Here is a 22,630-nt window from a genome sequence, read left to right as displayed (position 1 = left end):
GCTGGAAGTAATAGCCCTGCCATGTGAAGGCAACCTGACTTCTCTTTGATAGAGCAACAAGGTCTCATGTGTGAGATAGAGGCAACAGATGTTCTGTACCTTTACTTTCTCAAGGCTTTACCTCCAGTTTTGTGTAACATTTTAATTAGAAAATTAGGAAAATAGTCTAGATGAAATTCCATGTGGGAAATGCACAGCTGGTTGGGAAATGGTACACAAAATTGCAGGCATGAAGAAGCAATATTGTAGCAAAAAGTCCATGATTATACAGACAGAAGTGTCATGCACCAGGTACATGAAATAACCCTGCTGCTTTTCTTTGTCAAGAAAGGCCCCACTACAATACTGGTCTCATTTCAAGGCAACACACTTAAAAAGCATCCCAGACCCAGTGGAGAGAGCCCACGGGACTCCAACAAAACACACAGCCACAAAAAAATTGTAGGGGGTTGAAAGGGAACTCAAGATGCAGAATCAGCTACACACACGTGTCATTCAACTTGAAAATAAAATGGACATGAGAAAAGAGCAAATGAAAGGCAGTTGTTCAGTGCAGAGAACAAAAGTCTTCAGGGAAATGTGATAACAAGCCTCAAATATGTAAAAGATTTCTGCAAAGAGAAAAGGAGTGCTGTAAGCTGTTCTCCATGTCCACAGGGAGAAGACATGCCATCATGGGCTTAAACCGAAGCAAGAGATTTTAAAAATACCAACTCCATAATGATACAGCTAATTATGCCCTAGAGCCAACTGCTGAGGGAGGGTACATCACTGCTGTCACAGAAGGTTTTAAAACAAGGATAAAGCCACATCATTTGAATCAGTCAACAGTGATGTCCCCACAACCTGAGCAATGCTGGTGCCTGGCAGCTGAGCCCCAGCAGCCTGCAGGCTTCACAGGACATGCCCAGGAACACAATATATTGCAGTGACAGCAAACACCCTCAGAACGCTGTGTAGTGAAAACAAACAGCCACTTTGTTACAGAATGAGCTCATATAAACAACTGATAATGGCACAAAAACATTCAGTTACCCGAGATTGCTTTCCAAGATTTATTTTTCCCAGCACTATTCCATTGGATCTGATCCCAAGATCTCAGAAGACACCTGCAAACTGTCCTCAGAAGGTTGGCACCTCTGCTGGTCATTAACTGTGGGCTCAGTACAGATAGTGTTCTAATGAAATTAGAGTTTTCCTGGTACCTTCCTCCCAGGAAAGCCTCCAGTGTTTCACAGCAATTCTCTCTCCCCTTTCCCACAGGAGTTGATGACATTATTGTATTCCCTTTGCTGACAGGACTTCTCCACCAGTACCCTAGTTGTGCTAATCAAGGTGACAAGTCGTGGGTAACTATTTCCACTGTGGTTTTAGCTTTGAGCACTAGTTTGTTTTTTTTTTAAGGGTTCAAGCCTGCCAGAGTTTGACTGAGTTTCCAAGTGTACCAGCTGGTCACACAAAAGATATTGCCTCTTCCCATGCACCTTTCCCCAAGCAGAGATCAGGTACAGATTTGCCATGGAAAAGGCTAGAAGATGCCCTCTTGAGGTCCTTTTCAGATCTATTTTGTACAATGCTGTGGATAATGTGTGTAATGTAAGGGTCTGTTATAGACAGAGAGATTGACCCAAAAGACATTCCCAGGCCTGGCACACAGCCCAGGGCGCACTCTCCTTGAAGGAAAGCTGGAGAGCCAGCGCAGGGCAGACACCCCTGTGCAGCACCAGAAAAACATATGATACATATCACTGCTGTGCAGACTACAGGACATTTAGGTTTCTGATCCCAAACAAGATGCCAAAAAGGCAAGGAAGCTGTGCTTACCTTTCCAACAACCCTATTAGGTACCATCTCACAAGGTGGCCCACCCTCCAGTCCCATGCAGTTAGGTGTAGCTGGGAGATAAAACCCCTCTGAGGAAAATTCCAGCAAAAATAGCCAGAGTGGCCTTACTGTCTGGCAGCACAGGCACTAAAAGCACACCAAACCCCATGCCCTGCTTCCTGCACACACCCTCTTTCAAGGGCAGCCTCTGAGCCACGGTTCTCTCAGACCCAGCACTCCATGGGATGAGCCTCAGGCCCTACAAACATATCCTTCTCAAGGACCAGTGTCTCCCAGAGCCACAGCATTCACCAGGAATCACAAAACCACCAGGGGAGGTTCACAAGTGCAGGAAACCCATGGTCACAGGTGCTTGACCTGAGCCATGTGATTCCCTGACAAAGGACAAGTACAATTGGGGTTCCATTGTCTTTGGGGAGAAGAAAAAACTTATTTCTGTGGAACAGTATCTCACTAGCAAGCTCTTAACACAGAAACACTGCCCTCATCTCTGCTCTGTGACCCCCACACGTGTCCTGCAGTAGCCATACACACTCTCTGCTCCCCTACTCTGCCTGGTTCCACTCATCCCACATTACACATCCCACTTACAAAAAGCAGGTGTGCACTCTGTCACTACCACCTCATACCCCAAATCACTTACCTTGGACAAAAAGGGTCTCTGCATAGCTGCAAACATCTCCAGAAGTAGACGTTTTCAAGGCAAAATCTCACAGACTGATCACAACTGCTGTTATGGCAGAGTTTAAGGTATCTAATTAGCTGGATGGGGTAGTGGGATGCCAGTGTAAAACACCTGATTGCAGTGTTGGACACAGTGAAATGCACTCTTCAGCAGCTCTCAGCTCTGTTCCTATCAGTTCCAGCTCAGTTTAGTCCCTTCAAGTCTCTCTCAGTGCAGTGAGTGTGACACTGATGACACCCTCAGCAGGGTAGGAACACGGCTGGTCACCTGAGAGCATTACAAGCCATGAGGAGGGTCTGCCCCCTTAATCACTGTTTTTAGAGGCTGTGCTGTATATCACAGGACAGAGACCCCCCACCACACACCTTCCAGTCTTCTGACTGGCTTTTCAGAGCAGATGTGGTGTGGCAGGACAGGACAGAGAGCTCTCATCATTAGTCTCTTGACAGTGAAGTGATCTGTGTCACAGTTTCAGGCAGAAGGTACAGCAGAAAAGTGTTTCTCCATGTTTCAGAATGAGCAGTGGGGCACTATTTTGTTTCCTCTGGATGAGGAATCCTAAAGGGAAATTTGCAGTCCATACTTGTTTCTTGGGAAGCCTCAGTTACACTTAACACTTCATGCAAATACAGGAGGGGCCAGTGTTTCACATGGGTCTATTGACCTGAACACTTCCTCTTGCACAGGCTTAACAGGTTTTACTTGAGAACAGTGCAGAAGCCTGTGGATGTCCAGTCTCTTAAACCACCAATGCAGTACACTCCCCCAGCCCAAACTGGCACCACAGGCAGAGGAACTCGTGTTTAGTTTATTGAAGGCTGATACTGCCTCACTCCCCACAAGCTCACTCTAAAATCTGCATGCACACTGTGTCTCCACTGCCCCAGGCAGTTCCTCACACCTCACCTGCTGCCAGCCCAATGCTGTGCATTCCGGCCCCCCCACTTCCACCCGGTTCCAGGACTCCAAAATGACATTCCTGTCACCTGAACATTTCTTTTGAGGGCTGCAAAGGAGGGGAGCCTGCTGTGATGATGGCAACTTCTAGCCCAGCTGGTACAAAACATAAAAAGAATCCCTGATTGCTCTGTGAACTGTGAAGGAGCAAAGCAGTGTTTCTAGGGGAAGATTCCTTCTCCTCCCCTGTCCCACGGCTGGCTGAGCTCAGGGAGCTGGTTCCCAGAGGAGAGCAGGCAGTGCTCTGCACTCTCCCCCTGCTCTACCACGAGAGATGCTGATCTGTGAAACGAGATACCCATCTCTGAGCTCCGCGGGGGAAACAGCAAAGATTAATAAACCTCAAAATATTTTACAGCATTTAAATAGCACGGTCACAGATCAAAGGCAATTGCTCATGTCAGGGAGGCAGGCTCAGTAAGCCTGGAAAGATCACATACAGAAAGCAGAGGCAAGATGCAAGAGAAAACCTGCAGACAGGAGCTGAGGAAGACTCGATGAGAGAAACTAAAGGGGTCTAAGCCAGAGTCTCACATGTGTTCCTGGAGGAATGAGAGCCAGAAAGACTGCCTGGTTTCACTCAGTCTCAGTTGTGTCTTAGCACAAAAAAACACACATTTCATTTTAAGACACCCTCTTACCTTGGAAGTACCTGCTGCTGTGAGCAGCTTAAATCCCAGTATAACACAGCCCTGCCTGATGCCTGAAATAAGGAGCACACTGGGAATTATGTGCAACTCGTGAAGAGATTTGAAAAAGCCATCAACTTACATTGATGCCACAGAGACTGCAGAATCATGCCCTGCACTCTTAAGACCTTTCATTCCTAAACCCATGAGGGTACTGCTTAAAAGTTTGTTGGCAGAATGTATTGCCCACACTTGCAGGCAGAGTGGGAGGCCTGAAAGTCTTTCAAATTGTTCATGTAACTGTATTACCTGTGAGGAAGAGGAAGAGGAAGAGGAAGAGGAAGAGGAAGAGGAAGAGGAAGAGGAAGAGGAAGAGGAAGAGGAAGAGGAAGAGGAAGAGGAAGAGGAAGAGGAAGAGGAAGAGGAAGAGGAAGAGGAAGAGGAAAGTAGGAGGAGAGGAAGAGAAGGAACGAGACTTTTTATCCAGATAACTGCAGTGGTAGCAGTAGTGATATATGGGAATAAAAAATGCCACACAGTAGTGTTTCTCCTCTCAAGCTCTCCTAGAGGTGCTATTCCATCATAAAGTACCTTTATTCTCATATGACATTGGTAAAGATAGTCCATTTAAATTTTTTGGGTAGAATTGAAGAGCTAGCAGTAGTAGGAGACCTCTCACACAGAGGTGTGGGGTTTAATAGTGCTCCAGTCTGGGCTGGACACTGAAGTCATCCTCAGTATGTGCACAGCATGAGGCCAAGGGACTCCTTCATACAGATCCCCAGGAGGAAACCTTGTTCTCAAGGATCTCATGGACACTCCACCCCTGCAAATTCAGTCCTTCACTAAGGACTCCCTAAACCACATCTGCATTTTTGCTCCTGCACCTTGCCTCATGACCTGGGGACTCCCTACAACACTGTACAAACCCACTGTGCAGAACAAAAAGAAGTCCTCAAGCAAACTCTGTCTGATTGAATTTTAAAGGTAAGAAATGTCCTTCTTCCACAGATGTACAACCCCCTCTACCCACCCCAAACACCAGATCCATCACAGAGAAGGGAAATATTTACACAAGTTAGTAGAGTTCCAGTTAAATATTATGCTTAGCTGTCTAGAGACCATGTTCTCAGACTATGTCTATGAAATAAAAGATTAAACTTCATAACAATTATGAAGTCGCTCTGCTCACATTCAAAGGGAGTTAAAGAACATTAAAATAGTTCTTTGGGTAATATTCTGGTGAAATTGCTCTCTCCACCCTGGAAAGGTAGAGCTAAAACCTTCTGAACTATCCTGTAAACACACTTGGAAAGGCTAAGAGCTAAGCTGATAACCAGGTAGCACCCCTGCTCTGCAGGTTCTGTAAAAAAATGTGAGCAATGCCAGAGAGCTTTTGAAGCAGCAAGGGAAGGAGGACAGGGGAGAGCAGCTTCACTTCTCGAGGGAAGTTTGTTTAGTGGAAAGTAAGCAAGTTGTCAGGGGAAAAGCTGACAATGTTGATTCCAGCAGTTGTACTGGGAATAAACAGCCAAGTGGATTACATTACAGAGAATGAGAAACGGCTCTGAGGATCCCATTTAAATGCTGGGCCTTCAGGAATGATGTGATTCAGCTACACCCATGGCCCCAGTACCCAGCGACCCCCTGAGCTGAGCCTTTGGACAGTGCTGGTGTTGCCATCTGACCTCTGTGGAGTTCCCAAGAGCTCCAGCACAGCTATGTCCCCAGGAGAGCCAGAGCTCACTGGTGAGGATGCAGACCCATGCTGGCTTCAAGGCAGGGGCTGGACACTGAAATAGGGGTGGCAGCACGGTGGGGAAGGTTGTGCAGGACTGGTTTGCCTCTCACAGCCCAGCAGCAGGGGAGAGCCACCACGGGGTTTGCCATCTCCTCCCCAGACAGAGCACAAGGCCCTCCCTTCTATAAAAATGTCTGCCTGCCTTTCACAAGAAAGGGACCTGTCAAGAGGAGAAGGGGGTCTCATTTGATTTATTATTCTCTTCCTCCTTCCCATCGTCTGTGGCTCATCCAGCTGTAGTGATAAGGAGAAGAGATATGAGATGACCCTGCTGGCTGCTGGGATACCATCCTTCTGCCCACTCACTGCCTGAACATATCAGTCCTTTACAAGCACCATTAAATGTGTATCCAAAATGTGGCAGTCTCCTCCATCGAGATTCTGTTCCCTGGATAATACAAACAGTTGCCAGAAAAAGAGTATCCTCTCATCTCTGTCTAGGCCATTATCCCTTTATATTTGCTCTTTAATATTTACTGGGTTCACACAAAGTGCATGCTCTGGAAAGAAAAAAAAATCAGCTGCAGCTTAAAGGACTCCAAATTTAGTAATTGCTGCAGCCCCATCGACGTGAACAGTTAGCAGGGAGATTTCTCCAGCACTTCACATGCCGTGGTATTCTGCTTAGGTCAGACTGTAGAAAACGTTCTTTTCAGGGGCACCAAATCTGGAGTGTTTGCATAGGTGCCAGCTGCAGAGGCTTTATGAGTCCCCCTCCAGTTCCTGCTGGTCCTTTCCCTCCCAATATCCAGTAACCTTGGCAGGAAACAGAGGAAGTCAGAGAGATGCTGATTCATAGAGGTGAAGAACCCAAAGGTTTTAACACATCTGTGAGTTAGCAAGAACCAGACCCAGCTCCTGGCTCCAGAGCTGGTCTTGCAGCCTTACCTGTTAGTGTGAGGTTGCTGTATGTGTTTGAAAACTGCTCCTTTAACAAAACCAAGTGCATCTGAGCTGCCTTTTCCCTCTGTAGCTCCAACATTATGTCAGGATGCTGGGCGATCTTACAGCCTTTCTGCTTATCCAGGGCAATGTCACTGCGAACAATGTCTACAGCAAAAGGGAAAGAAAAGAGGGAGATGGCCAAACCTCAGCTTTCATTTTCATTTTCACCAGATGCTTGGATCAGTCCAGCCAATATGACAGTCACACAATCATCACTCAGCAAGAGCAACCCAACAAAATGATCCAAGCCCTTTGGATCCACCTATCAAATGACCCTCCCCAGCCCAAGTGTCCTTTTCTCCCACACCAAGCTCAAGTTGTATGCTCACAGAATCTACTGACCCTTCCATCCTATACCTGCCTAGCTGCTGCTCTCTTACAATGCTGACCCCTCCCTTGCAGGAGAGTGCAAAAGTCTCCCAACATTTATATTACAACCCTGTTATGTGTGTATTTGACACTAAATAATGAGAAAAAACTAAATCCCACTCCAGCAACCCCTGGCTTCCACTTAACCTTGCCTGTCACAGAGGTGATGAAGAAGGCTTGTTCTCACCTTGTTTATCCTCACTGCAGCTATCACAGGTCAGCATGGCTTATGACTCTTTGAACAAGTGTCTGAATCCTTCTAATGCCTGACATTTAGAAGGCAGAAGGATTATTTAACAATTGTTTTCTCTTCATATGAGCATTCTCTAAGCCATATTGTGAGACAAGAATATGATATTCCCTACCCTAGACCTACTCACCTGCTGAGGAAAGGGAATGATGAAGTAGCAAGGCAGAACAAGAATCAAGTAAGATCCGTCAGTTTAAGTGGGAGGGGAGTGGTGCAAACCAGTCCTTGCTAGGTCCCTTATGAGTTTAATAAACTCTGTAACATGTTCACATCCACAGGCACCAGATGCTGTGTCTAAATCTTACAAAACCTCAGGCCAGCTCTGATAAGCAAGAATTGAAGCTGGAATTTTTCCACCACATTGCATAAGGTCATTTAGCCTCACAAGGTTGATCTTTGCTTGGTTCAAATCCCATCTGGCTAGAAGCTGCTGAAGAAGCTTGTTGTCAGAAGAGAGTCTCACCTTGTTCCACACACACTCTCAAGCTCCTTTATTGTTAATCACATCAAGAAACACTAAAATTGCTTCCAAAATCCACGTTCCTGTTTCCTAAGGTGTCCAATCTCAGGTTCAGCAAACTTAGGTTCAAAGCTCTGCTATATCTTGGGCTGGCAGGGAACTGCCTCCAAACATGTAGTGAAGGACTGGAAGCCACATTATCTGCCTCAAAGCCTCATCCTAGAGTCACTACAGTTTCCTGCCCAGGCTGTGTTCTACCTCTTCTCTGCATAATTTGGGATTAGTACAGCTTCTCTAAAGCCAGTCTAAAACAGACTGCTCAGAACAGCAATGTCATTAAAGTACCCATGGTCTGTAGTTAGCCACGTGAGTTGTCTCCTCCACCCATAGCTAGCATACTCAGGAATGGATACTGGACAGCATCCAGATACCATGAAAATAAGGTTCAATATTTCTATATCCAGCACAAGGGCATCAGTGAGATGGAGCAAGAAGAAGTACTAATGTTCCTCTGCAGCAAATGAGCACAGACCCCTCAACTTTGTGCTTTAGTGCACATTCTCTTAGGTAGGCACTGAGTAAAACATGGGCCTATACAACCTTTGCCCAACTAAGGAATGATGAAATCCTGAACCTCTGCTGTGTGAAATATTTGGAGAACTGAAGATTGAGAAACACAACCTTACATCTGTCCCACATGAGATAAGCTATTGCTGCCATGGGCTGCTGGAGTCACCTAGAGCCCATTAACTCTCTGGGTGATGGATTTCCCTTCCTGCAGAACTGAAGGCAAGAGTTGTACACCCCCTACCCCCAAGGCAAAATTAAGCCAAACACATCAATGAGGCCCTGAAGAAGGAGAAGACTGAGAGGCAGACAGGTTTGAAACTAGATGATCAGTATGCTGTCTGCAATTCTCTTCAAACTGTTGTAAGAGTGTCCAGGCTGAGTCAAAACAAGTTTGTTTCCTAGAAGGAATGGATGACTTCTAAAACCCAAATCAGGGTAAATGTGGACCCATGTGAGGGAACCACAGGCCATGACCAGAGTCAACGGCCAGCATCTTGGAGGGTGCAGGGAACAAAGGCAGGGGTCTATGTGACAACTTTGGGGACCACAGGGATGGCTCTGCATGCACTGTCAGCAAGGCCTGGGCACAGAGGGCAGGCCTTGGAATGAAGAGCAGGAGCAGTGCTCTGATAAAGCTGCTGTGACAGGGATTACCACAAGGATGTCAAGTCCCACACAGATAAATCTCTGGAAGAGTGTGGGTAAGGCATGCAGGGCACAGAAGCCAGAGCACTCTCTGAGTTATATTCATGGGGTTCTGAGAGCTGCCACTGCAGACACTATGACAGAGGCAAGACATGCATGGCCCTGTCTTCTCTGATTGGTGAGAGACCCAAGAAACTTGCCCAAGAACTAAAGATGGAAGTGGACCCCACAGTCACTGTAACTCCAGCTTAAAGTGTGAACAGTTGCCTGGGATATGGAGCTCACCAGGGAACTCAGTGCATGGTCCTTCATACTCCACCAGGCTGTGCAGGGAAGGAGCCCAAGGCACCCCTGCACCACTCTGCTGAGCCAGCAGCATGAGGGAAGAGGGGTGGCAGATCACAGCTTCTGAGGGCCTAGGGGAACTCTCAGCAAGAGCAACCCGAGGGACACAGAACAGCTTTCAAATCCTAAAAGGAAGAGACAGAAAAAAGACAGATGCAAGGAAGCCGAGAAGGAGGACAGTACCCCGGAGGCTCTGGGCAGGGCAGGAGAAGCGCATTCACTGCCTTCCTGAGCCTCGCTTAAAAATAAATAAATAAATAAATAAATAAATAAATAAATAAATAAATAAAGGCGATAAACCGCTCAGCAGAACATGGGACCGAATAAATAAATAAATAAATAAATAAATAAATTAAGGCGATAAACCGCTCAGCAGAACATGGGACCGAGCAGTTCCTGCCAGGAGTGCGAAAGAAGAACTCCAGATGTGAGAGCCCCAGAGAATGCCGCACGCTTTGCAAAGCCAGCGGGCCGGAGCCGTGCCCGCGGGCCGGGTCAGTACCCTGGCCAGCTCAGGCTGCCCCGGGCCGCACGGCCGGGCCCGGCGGGCAGTGACCGGCGCGGGGCCCGCGGCGGCGGCGGCAGCGCGGACCGGGCCGGCAGCAGCGAGCGGAATGGCGGGAGCACACCCGTGTGGCGGCCAGCTGAGCTGCGGCTGCGGCACGACCGACCGCGGGCCCGCCCGGACAGCCCCGGGCCCGGCCGAGACCCGCCGCTGCTCTCCCCTCAGCAGGCCGCGGGCCGGGCGGAGCACGCTGCTTGCGGAGGCTGCTCTGTGTCCCACTGCCCGCACACATCCCTGTCCCGCCCCGGGACAGCTCCTGCCATTTCTCGCACGATTCCAAGGAAGTCACTGAAACTAGCAAGGAGATGTTGAAGAACAAGTTAGGAAACACCCTTCAGGAGCGGCACAACCGCAGCCATGCTTTCCCGGGCATCCCAGGACTAGCTGAGCTCTGCCGGTCCCGTTCCGTGAGTCACCTGCCCCGAGGGGCAGAGAAGCTGCAGGCTGTGAGACCTCGAGGACGGCACCCAGCACCCAGCCAGCACCCAGCCAGGGCTGGCTTTCCCTCGCACACCGTGAGCTGCTCTAGCCGAGGATTTGCAGTGTCAGAGCGGCCCCTGTGCAAGTGACCAGCCCATGGCTCATGCCACCATCTGCCCACAGGCAATTCCATTCCAGTTGCTGGAGTCGTGGAGCAGACACAGACTACTGCAGCAGAGCACCTGGAAGATGGGAGGAGGGAGGCACAGTCCCAGCTTTGTGTGGATAGGGCAGAGGGATGTGTGACAGAAGGGTAAAGAGGAAAAGTGACTCATCTGTCTGTGTGTGAAAGTGAGCACTGCCCACAGCAATCACTGCTCCAGCAAAAGAGTCACCACTGCCACAGCAGCAGAACAACTGAGCCTGGCCATCCTCCTCAGGGGACTCTTTGCTTCAGATTTCCACTCTTGAAAAGTGAATTCAAAAGGGAAAATCCCCTCAATTTTATTCTAACAAAACCTGAACACTTTTTCTAAAAAATGGAATATTAGGAAATTATGTTAGTACCAAAATTAAATAGATGTTTAATGAGTGAACAGGCAAAAGTTTTACGATTTGCACTTGTAAAAGATCTACTTTTTAAAAATCAACAAATTTAAAGTGCTTTCAAAAACATTTGTCTGCTGGAATTATTATAAAATACCCAGTGATTGTGAAATCGGGAGCACAACTTTTATTTAGAAAGACAGAAGATTTCTCAAGACACAAACTGCATCTTCATCGTGCTTGTCTTTAATGGGCAAATTTTTGACACATTAGTATCATTCCTTTATTTTAGCTGGGAAAAATTCCCTGACAATGAGTCCCACAAGTTATTTCCCACCACATTAAAAAAAGTCATATTTTTCTCATTTTATATGTGATAATTCCACTGGATGCTCCCTATTTCTTGTGTCATGAAAACAAGGAAATAATCATTCCCAAATTGTCTTCTCTGTGTGACACCGAGCTTATAGCATTTGTCATAATCTGTGTCATTTTTTCCAAGATGAAAAATCTCTATGACTGAAAGATAGGACTTTGATCACTTCCATCATCCTACTCTTCACATATATATTCTTTATACTGATTGGTATGTCAGCACCTAGTTTACTTATAGCATAAGAATGCTCTCAGTAAGTGTTTCCAATTATTTTCTAATATCCCTAACATTAGATTCACTTTTTACTTACCTAAAAGTATTCAGACACCAATCCATAATGTATTCAGAACATTTTCCCTGAATGTCAACTGCTAATTTAGAATGGATAGTTGTGTAGAAAGTCATGCCTTTCCCCGTGCATATAATTTTGCATGAATCACTTCTAATTCATACAAAGTAGATGTAGCATGGAAAGAAGTGTGAAACTAAGAAAAATATGTAATTTTAAAATAGAATTTAGGATGCTTATTATAAACAAATATTTAATCATAGAAATCTTTTTATCTCATTAATACACTAGCAAATAGCTAACAAATCAGAAGTTAACTGCTTGATTGCACCATTTCCTGCACTTATTAAAGCACTTTTCATGCATTATTATAGCAGAACAGTTTTTAATTTAAAAAGAAAAAGTAGAAATAAACAGGTAATCTTTGAAAGTATCTCTGCCCAGGCTGTATCTCCCTTACCTTGTGTAATGTGATTTCTACAACCTTTTTATTTTATTTTTAATTTCTAAGGAAGCAGCTAAGCCCTGGGACTCCTTATAGAGGCAGAGCAGGTTGTAGCTCCTTCCCTGCAGTCGTGGTACCTGGGAAGTAGGGAGCAGGAGGCTCCCTGCCAGAGCATGTCTGGCAAATCCCAGAAGTCCAAAGGACATCAGAGGATCTTCCCATCCTGGGGATTGAGTTCTTGCTGTGCCTGAAATGCTACAGCCCTCCTTAAGGGGCTGTGTTTGAAACACTTGGAGGGTGAAAAAAACAACTATTTCCTCTTCAAGCTCTGAAAGGACAGATGTCTAAACTGTCGAGGGACACAAAGCAGACAGAAAAGGGGCCCTGGGTGACCAGAAACAGAAGATGATTCCTTGAATAAAGGAAAATTCGTTTGTTTGTTTTTACCAGTACAACAGGATGGTTCTCCATTCAGAAATATTCACTGCAGTTTTATGAGCTGGCAGAGCCAAAGGGACACTCCCAGACACATGGCAACAACTTCTTCATTCCTTTCTCTGGCTCAGGTATCCTCATACCCCATGATCATCCTCATAAGTTCACAGTAAAGATGGGGTGGGTCTTTCTTGGTTTTGTTTTTTGGGGTTGGGGTTTTTTTGCTTTTTTGTTTGTTTTTTTTTTTTACTTGAAATAATTTTCTGCTGGCTTAGCAGAGGATCAGAAATGTTCCAGAGCCAGCACAAGGGAAGCAGCAGAAGAGCAGTGCACAGATCATAAAGAAAGCATGGGGACCAACCAACCCTTTTGATGGCAGAAAAACACGAGGTGAGATTTCCTGCCTTCAGGACATAGATTTGAAAGATTTAATCTGACCAAGACTGAGACTGCTTCAGTCCCATCTGCCTTCAATACAGGATTTCCTTTGCCAGCACTGTCCTCCACACCTCTGCCTGGTCACAAGGCATTAATGGATTTGGCAGCTGAACAAGCTGAAATGCAATCACATCTCTCCACCATCAAGTTTTGGTCAGCTGAGATCCCTGAACTGACTCACCATGCAAACTCAGGCTCCAGGTACAAAAGAGGGCAGGAATATGCCAGAAGGGGCAGAAGAGTGGGAACAGCAGCCCTAGCTGTGGCCAGCTTCAGCCCCTGTGTAATCACATAAATGAATCCTCAGGTCATTTAACAGTTTATTATCTTCCTTTCCACTGAATGCCTTGGCACATGTTCTAACAGCATGGCATCCTAGAAGACACTTGTGCAGTACAGACTGAGCAAGGGTGGAAATACGTTCCCACTGCCAGACAAAATCTGAGGCTTAAATGCTGTGTTGGGTACCTGAGGACAGCTGAAGGAATGGATCCAACACTGAAAGAATATACAGAAAACCTGTACTACACAGCATGATGTTTCCCACACTGTACTGCAAAATTCCCTGACTAGTATGGAAGGCTTAAGAAACATGCCTTTATAAATTTTTGTTGTTGTAATTGGCCATTTTTCCAGATGTCTGGTATTCCCTTAAAAAAAAAAAAAAAAAAAAAAAAAAAAAAAAAAAAAAAGAAAGATAAAATAGAAGGAAGCAACTTACCAGCAATTTACTACAGCATGCAAATACAGACACCTTCCCCTCTCCATCCCATGGCCCACACAGGGCCACACAAAGTGTTCTTTGGTCTCTCCTCAGCTATAAAAAGGCTACAAAAGTCTACAAAAGGCTGGGGTACAGGAGGGAGAAGCACATTCACACAGGGGGAAGCTATAGCAATGTCTGTGCCACCACAGGTTGTCCAAAGTTGGCTTTGTGGTTCTGAGGTGAGAGGCAGCTGAGGATCACCCTGCAGATGAGGAGGCTCCACATGAGCCACCAAACTCATACTGGAGAACCAGCAAGGAGCTTCCAAAATGGGCTCTAAGTTCAGGCACTGAGACAGCATCTGCAGCATCTCCTGCTGCAACAAGACTAGGACTCCACACACACATAACACCTCAACACCAAGCTCCAGGACAACATGCAAGTCAGGTTTTAGCAAACCCAACTTCAGAAGGTTTTGTACTGGCAACAACCCATGCTTCTGCTTCAAAGAAAAACTGCTCAAGCCTGTTTTCCTGGAGAAAAGTGTTTCTTGTTGTGTCATTCCTCAGACCCAACTGGTCCTTGGCACACATAAGGCAGCTGAAAGGACAGGCTGAACAGATTGCTTGATAGGAAACCCAACAGCAAAAGGAGAAGCAGGCCTACTACACAGACTGAGCATGAACCCTTACATCTTGGTACCTGCCCAGGAATCAGACATGTGCCTACAGCAGCAGAGAAACACATCTCCAGATAACAGAACACAACACTGAGCACAGCTGGGGAAGAAAAAAGTAGCTCTGCAAGGCACATACAGAGAAACACCATTTAAGGGAGGGAAAAGTCTCAGGCTAAAAATGTTACACTTCTTGATCATAAAATGTCAAAAAGTCTCTGGCACAGCCCCACCTCCTGGTACCACAGAGCCTGACATACATTAAACTGGGTTTCTGTTTCTAGCAAACATCAGGCTGGCCAGTTCCTTATCCAAATAGGCTGGACTCCAGACTGACCATCCAAAGGAGGGACTGCATGGGATGGAAGTCACCTGGTGTGTCACATAGGTGGGGTGTTAATATAACACGTTAGATGACCTAATATTTAGCAAAGTCCAGGAGGTACCTATAGCCATGCTGCCATCAACAGGGACTGCACACCCTGTAGCTCACCACGAACATCTATCATAGGCATCCACTTTTATGAGTTGCCCTGTCAGGTACTGACAAATCCACCAGCAAGTGATGAAATTGCTGTGCCAGTTTTATATGCAGTACTGAAACAAATTGCCACATGCACCCTCTTCATGGGCATCACAGGCAGTAACCACAGAGCATGCAACACTTTGTTATCTTTGCTTCCCAAACTGAATAGTTTAGACTGGGGTGAAGCTGTCCACACATACAAAGGAAAGATATCATACACCACTGGTAACACACAATACTTCCAGGTCTGTGTTTCCAGGAAAAATCTGAACAAGAAATGAGTTACCCTGAAACTTAAAGGAGACACCTTATTTCACAAAAACTAAGTACATTTTAGATATAGGTTAAAAGTAACTATTACCATGCTCAGAGAGTACCCACACACTCTGTTAAAGAAGGAAGTGAGAAAAAAATGGGTTGGTAAACTCAAAGGCCTAGGTAAAAGCAATATTCAGAAGGGGGTGGTGTGCCTTGTTTGGACCATTTAAAAGGGAATCAAATACAATTTCGAGTACAGGGGAAGAGTAAGGTGAATCTCTGAGGAGGTCTGATAGTCAGGAAGGCAGAGCATCACAGAGACATGAAAAAACATCAAAGGGAACAGCGAGGAATACCTGGTCTGAAGAGCACAGGCTGGCAGAGGGGGATTGAAGATCCCTGTACAGAGATTCATTCCAACTTTAGCAGGCACTGTCAGAGGATCCATGAAGGATGCAAAGCAGCCCTGTTGCTGTTATTGGCCCCATCTGAATGCCTGGGAGGGCCATACCAGCATGGCCTGTGAGCACACAGTGGGGTGCAGCTGCCTGTGATGTGAACACCACTCACAGTCACTCACTTGTAACTGCAGTTCCCTGAGCAATCTTGCACATGTGCCCTTCACTTCTCAGTCCTGCACTCTGTGAGTTGCTGCAGCTTAGAGGAACATAAAGCACAGGAACACCCATGGGGACAGCAAAGAGAACCCAGACTCTGTGGGCATAAGCCTGGAGTCTGTGTGCACCCACAAGCAGAAGTGGCAAAAAGTGACAGTCACTTGTCAGGTCACTAAAAATCACTAGGGTGCTGCATAAGACTTTAAAATTCACTGATTTCTCTGTTAAATGTTTTCTGACCTTTTAAACGATTCAAGCTCCCCAACATCTTCCCCACTCCAATGCCATTATAAGAAATTTCAGAAAATAGGTACTGGACATATGAAAGCCCATGGACATGGAAAACAACCCCAATGACCTCAGACAGTTTGGGGAGAAGGAAGGTACCTAGCAGGATGTTTGTTGGCTTCCCCCATGCTCAGGTGCTGATTGCCATCGGTTTTCTGTGCTGTCTGTTGAGGCTGTGAGTCCTCAGCAGCAAGAGCAAACTGCATGTCCTGATCCCAAGCAGGTCTTGGGTGAGCCACAGATGAGGGTACAAAAATAGGAGCAGTGCTCCAAAAGGAGAAGGTTGCTGCACATAGCCAGGACAGCAGGGCAAAGAGCTGTGGTGGCATCAGGATTTCATTTTGGAGAACTAGATCCCTCTAGTGAAGCACTCAGTGCAGACTCAACACAAAAGGCCACTAGCAACCCTAGCCCTTAACCAAATAGGGTGAAACTCCCTGACCCTGGAGTTTGCACACAGATCTTAAGAACAAATACGAGAGCTTTGCTTCCAGGCAGGAAATCCCTTTTACCACACCTTTCTGATTTACACCAATGCTTGATACACACCACATGTGTCTTCCCCTTCCTTCACCCACATTCACAATGGTCCTGTTCCATATTTAAGTGATGAAAAGTTAAGACCTGTGGTTACAACTTCTATGAAAAGCTTCATTTTGAAGGCTGCTACATTTCAATTTTATTGCCATGAGGAAAAGTGAAAAAAAAACAAACCCCCACAACAACCCAAAAATATTTTACTCCTTCCTGAACATGAAAACTGTTCTGAAAACGTTTAATAAGTAAGTTCTCTCCTGCAAATTGTTGAAATATAGAAGGTGGGAAAATTTATTCTTACAAATGTTTTGTATGAGCCCCATCCACAATTTTATGCACAACACTTAATTTCTACTGTACAAGGTGTGTGCAGCAAGTTTGGTCAGCATTTTTTCCTGACGTGCATCTCAGCAGGCAAAGCTTACAACAAACCCTTCGACTGAGATTTGTTACAAGAAAAAAAAACAACAAGGAATAACATCGAGATTGCCCCAGCTAGGAGACCAAGTGAAAGATGGAGCACAAAAACTTACCCACCTGCCTGCGTGTGGGAATAGAAGGACATTCATCTCAGAGATGTTATGTAGGGAAACAGCGGGAGTGAGAGCCATCAGAAAACTGGCAAATGCATCTGCTTTTTCCATTCAGGACTGCTGCTGTCTAGATCTCTGCAAAATTTCCTCTGCTGCACAGACCTGCCCAGTGGGATCTGTCTGGCATTAATTGGCCTTCAAAATTACTTATGGAAAAATCTTAAACTAATTTTTGGAAGTCGTTGAGTAGGAAACAAACAAACAAAAAAAAGTTTGTTTCTTTAAATAAAAGAAACAAACTAAGAAAGAGAGAAAAATCAATAAATTCTTGCATGTGGATATATGGTATTCTTCTTCTTAAAATAAATGCTTTAGGATGGAAATATGGCCCTAAATTTTCTACACGGTTTCTTTGTGTGAATTACAGGCCACGAAAGGTGAAAGCCCTTTGTGTACTGAGCTCCGATGGGGAGAAGGACAGACGGCGAAGAGGGGAGCAGGGGAAAGGCAAGGGCCAGGCGGTGCCTTTGGAAAGAGCTCGGGTGGCCGAGTGGTGCGGAGGGTGAGCAGCCCCGAACGTCACCAAGTGCGGAGGGGCAGCGGGGAGCCCAAGGGGCTGCGGCGGGCGCAGAAACGCGCACGGCGGCGAGGTCCGTGGGGAAAAGCAGGGCTCGAGAGCCGCAGGAGAAGCGCGGGACGAGGCGTGCACGGCTATCCCGGGGCTCCGATGCCTGGCTCCTGCCTGGAGCCGCGGCAAAGCCGCTCGGGGGCAAAGGGAGACAGAGGACGCAGCGGGGAGGGGGAATACGAAAAGTCCCGTTCCCGTGCTGGTCTTTTGTTCCCGGGGGCCGACACCCGCCGAATGCACCGGCAAGGAGGGAAGCAAGCTCCGCCGAGCTCCTCGGCTCCCTTCCACCGGGAAAGAAAGAGTACGGGAATTCTCGCCTGCCCGGTGCCCGGCGGCAGCGCGCCCGGGCGCGGGGAGAGCGGGGCAGGCGGAGCGGGACCGCCCGGCTCCCGCAGCCCCCCGCTGCAGCGCCCGCCCCCCGCCCCGGCCCCGGGGCTCACCGTCCTCGTAGTTCTTGAGGTAGTAGTCGGGGCCGGGCCCGCCGCGGCTCTTGGCCGGATTCTTCACGTTGTGGAACTGAAGAAAGTCCGTCCTCTTGCCCGCGAAGCGCAGGAAGGCGGGGGCCAGGCCCCGCGCCAGGGTCACCAGCCGCCGGGAGCTGGGGAGAGAGAGAGAGGGCTGAGGAAGCCGCGGGCCGGGCCCTCGCTTCCCCAGGACCGCCAGCGACCGGGGACCAGGGGGCTCGAGGAGCCGCCGTTGTCCTGCGGGCCCCGTTGCCCCGCCCGGGGCGGTGCGACGCGGTACCAGCGGCTGCGGGCTCTGCGCGGGCCGAGCAGCGCGGCCCTGGAGCGGGGAGCGCCCCGCCCGCCCGAGCTGGCCCGGGGGCCGGCGGGCCCGGCTCCCCCCGTCCTGCCGGCGTCCTCCGGACAAGTGCAGCGGCGTCCAGGAGGCAGAGGCGCTCAGCGCCACGGACCGTGCCGAGGGCCGAGCCGCCGGGGAAGGGAGAAAAGCGGGAGCCGTCCCAGCTCCGCTTCTCTCGCGCCTTCCCGCATCCTCGCCCTGCTCCTTCCCCGGCTGCCGAAAGGACGCTCGGAGCGGGCGTGCGGGGGAGACCCGCTCTTCCTCCCCGACTTACCCAGCAGGGAGAAGCCTTTCTGGCCGTCCCAGCGCCTCCAGGCCGCGGCCGCTCCGCACCGCCGGTGGAACCCAGCGCAGCGGCAGCCCGGCTCTGCCCCCCGCGCAGGGCTGCAAGTCCGGGGAGCGGAGGGCTCAAAAGACCTGGCCAACACCCGCGCTCTGCCCATCGGGACCCGGGGAAGGCTCGGCTCGGCAGGCGGCCCCGTTCCTGCTGCTGTTTTTCGTTTGATTTTAATTTTTTTTCCCCCTGTGCTGCCTCGGCCCCGTGTTGTGCTTTTAGCAGAGGAGCGGTTGCTGGAGCGAGGGGAGCACGACATTTTTGCAGTCATAACTGATAAGTCTCCGAAATGCTTTCTCCATTGCAAACATGTGCATCTTAATGGAAACCATGGCCTCGCTCCCTCCGTCACAACAAGCGCCGCCAGCAGCGCGGAGCCCGGCAGGGCTGGGCGGCGGGGCCGCCGGGGCGCCCCGCGGGCGGCGTGGGGAGGGCGCCGGGGGGCTCCTGCCTTACCTTAAGAAATCGAGCCAGCCATCATGAATGATGGAGGGGTCCAGCTGCAGGGAGAGGAAATTCTCACTGATTATCCTGACAGGGCTCTTGGTGTTGACATCAAGGAGAATGAGAGTTCTTCCCTTCACACCTGGAGGTTTCTCCACCGGCAGTGCTCTCCTGTCCCCAGCCTGGGAGGGCAGCGAGAAGGTGGCTATGAGGGCCAGCCCAGGTGCCATCAGGGCTAAGAGCCCTGGGGGGCAGGAGCTGGGACAGGGCATGCCGGAGAGCAGGAAACCCCTAATTAACTCGCTGTCTGCAGGGGCTCGCTGGTGGCTAATTGTCCTTATCTAAAGTGTGGGGCGCTCTGCCTTTTTTTGCAATGTTTTGGTGTTGGTGGAGGGGAACTCACGCCCCTGACCAGCCTTTCTCGCAGCCGGTGCCAAGACTCCTTGCAGCCAGCACCGCCCCTTTAAGAGATGCAGGCTCCAGACATTTTTAACTTTTTGAAGGTAAGGGGAGGCTCCTGGTTTAACCCCCTCGGCTCGGGGCCCGCCGCCGTGCCGCAGCCCCTCAAGCACCGAGGTTTCGCTTTGCACCGGCTCCGGCGGACGTTTTCGGCTCCCACACCAAGCAAAACCGGGATGGAGTCGGGACACCGAGACACCGAGCTCGGGACGGGGAACGGAGTGGGGGGGGGCGGCCAGCACGGCCCGAGATGGGCGTCGGCTGCAGGAACGACAGACACGGTAAGGCAGCGAGGTTGGGGAATTTGGCTGAGTAAAGGGGCAGGGAAGGGGGGGCAATCACCCCGGGAAAAACCCCAAACACTACCTGAGGGAAGATTTAGCTCCAAACTGCGCCGGCACCCGCGGCGCTGGGCGAGGCCCTCGGGGCTGGGCGCTGGAGGCTCCGCAGGACCCGACGGGCGCAGCGGGGCTGGGGGCAGCCTGCACCCCGCAGCCCTGCGCTGCGCGCTCCGTGCCCCCTGCCCGGAGCTGGGGCTCGGCCGGTCCTCGCACGAAGGCCGTCGGTACTGCGGGGAACTGGGGCACGGGGAATGGAGCCGCCGGTCGCCCTTCCCCGCCTGCCTCCAGGCCCATCGGTATCGTACCAGCGGCGGGAAAGAAGAGGGGCGGCAGCAGCAGTGCCTGGTGTGGAAACGTCCGCATAGCGGATGGAAAGGACAGCAGGGTTTGATAGCACCGACGACGACCCCCGTGCCAGCCCTCCGTCGCTGCCTCCGGGACGGACCGGGCTCGGCACACAGAAGTGCAGGCGGCTGTGGTTGTCAGCTCTGGGCACAAGGTCATGGCACCGGGCCGGGGATCGGTGGCGGCTGCCGATAATCCCGGGAGCCCCAAGGAATGTCCACCCGAATCGGACATTCTCTCCCCCAGCAGCGGCTTCCTGGGCAAGCCCCGAACTCTCTCAAGCAATCTGCGACCTCCGGGACACTTAACGCGGTCGTACCTGGGCCCTCGGCCGCCGTGGCCCGCCCCAGTCCCCGCGTAGCCCAGGCGATGCGGGACGCAGGGCCCCGGTGCCGCTGCCGGCGGGAGGGCTGAGCCGGGCCAGGTGCGGTCCGTCGGGGCCCCGCAGCCCCGGGGATGGGGCGGCCGCAGCTCCATCTGCTGGTGAGGGGCCCGGCGCGGCGGGGGAGCCGGCACCCACCTGCGGACACCCTCGGCGCCGCGGACGGGGCGTGCCGGGGCTGCGGGCACAGCGCGGCTTGGGCATCGAGGCACGGATCCCGCCGCAAGAGCGGCCCGAGCGCCGGGGAGCCGCCGGCCGCCCTCGGGGAAGCCGGATCAGAGGCGCTCCGAGCGCACGGGCAGCCCGCTGTCCCGGCAGGGGCTCCCCGCCCTTGGGAACCCCCTCCAGCTTCTCCCGGTGTCCGTGCGGAGCTACTTGCGGCCCCGGTCAGGGCTCGAGGGGCGGCGAGAGTGGCCCCGGTGCCCCGGCGGCAAGCCCCGGAGCTCGGTGCGCTGGGCGCGCTCCGCACAGAGGGAAAGCTCGGGCCTGGGCCCCGGTGTAGCCCGCGGATAGCGCTGTCTCCGGTGGAAATCTCCACTCCCCGTCTCTCTGCCCTTGAAACGCTTCAAGACAAGAGGGACACCCACCTCTGTCAATCCCGGTCACTCAGGCGGCCCGGAGCCGCAGAGGTAACGCGTGGGGAAGGATGAAACACACCTCTGGCTCTGCTAGGGGTGGGCAGGGAATACGCTAACTAGGATTTGTCGTGAAACCATCCCGCCAAAGCGGAGATGGGAGCAGGGCTCAAGCCGTGCCTGGGAAGAAGCTGCCGGGCGCAGTGCAGCGCAGGCTGACCCAGAGCAGCAAAAGGGTGCCCGGGCAGCGGGCTCGGAGCGCTGGAATAAGTAAGAGGATCCAGGGAAAAGAGCTGTGCAATTTCAGCTGTGCAAAGCCCTGGCATTCCGGCACAGGAAGAAGGCAATTTAAGCCTGGAAATTTGTGTTCTGCTGCAAACACTTCTCCTGAGGTTTGCAATAGCACTTAAAACTGACCCAGGACCTAAAGCCTCCGCTTCAGAAGCTGCACAGTTTTTTGGGTAATCTCCAAATGAGGAACACGAGTTTTAAAATGATTTCGTTAATTTTTAATAATTTTTTCCATGCTTTCAGAAGTTGTGAGCAAGGCTTCAGCGGTGTTTGTTGTAGTTGCAGGCCGAAATTTTGTATCGTGCCTCCCTCCAAGGATGGTTCTATTTTCTAACGAAACTCCAGTGTGCTCTGTAGTAAAAGAGGAAAAAAAGCACAAACAAAAACTAAACAAATTATCCGCTTTAACCTCCTTTTTATATCTTTTTTTCCTTACAAACACATTACTTCGGAAGAGAAATGTGTTTATTCTGAAACGTCCCCCACAATTAGTCTCTGCTTTGAACGCAAATTCCGGATGCACTGAAGTCACTTATCTGCGGAGATATCACCAACAACATTAAACAGCAGGGAAAGAGGCAAAAAACCACCCAGATGCCGGAGTCACCTTCCAAATCTGAGAAGATGACGCTAAAGGAAATATTCATTTACCTATCTGAGCTTTCCAAACCAACACCGGGAGCTTGCCCCAATCCTGCGCCCTCGGAAATGCAATTGCACCCCGCTTTGGTCTGACTCCAGCAGCGGCAAGTTAAATCTCAAAATAAAGTGATTTGGGCTTTTTGGTTTGTTGGTCTGCTTTTCAATAATTTGTCTGCTTGCTACAGAAAACCTTTAAACGCTAACAGTTGGTTATCTGCGAGCGCTGGGGCAG

The 22,630-nt window shown here is 50.0% G+C and overlaps 1 protein-coding gene across 3 annotated transcripts in view; it reads right to left on the bottom strand.

Moving 5' to 3' along the window:
• Positions 1–22,630, bottom strand: part of HPSE2 (heparanase 2 (inactive)) — a 109,786-nt gene extending 87,156 nt beyond the window's left edge. For 2 of the 3 annotated variants that reach the window (XM_079313138.1, XM_079313137.1), the window contains exons 1-3: positions 19,376–22,630; positions 18,225–18,382; positions 6,806–6,967 (exon numbers count right to left, since the gene is read on the bottom strand). In XM_079313138.1, coding sequence (XP_079169264.1) covers positions 6,806–6,967; positions 18,225–18,382; positions 19,376–19,635 — 580 coding nt within the window. In that variant the 5' untranslated portion in view covers positions 19,636–22,630. The remainder of the gene's footprint in view (positions 1–6,805; positions 6,968–18,224; positions 18,383–19,375) is intronic. The other variant, XM_079313139.1, reaches the window with a different exon arrangement.

This window comes from Erithacus rubecula (genome assembly GCF_903797595.1).
Source record: "Erithacus rubecula genome assembly, chromosome: 9".
Classification (NCBI taxonomy): Eukaryota; Metazoa; Chordata; class Aves; order Passeriformes; family Muscicapidae; genus Erithacus; species Erithacus rubecula.
Note: the sequence above shows the minus strand (reverse complement) of the source record. Positions and strands in the feature narration are given on the sequence as shown.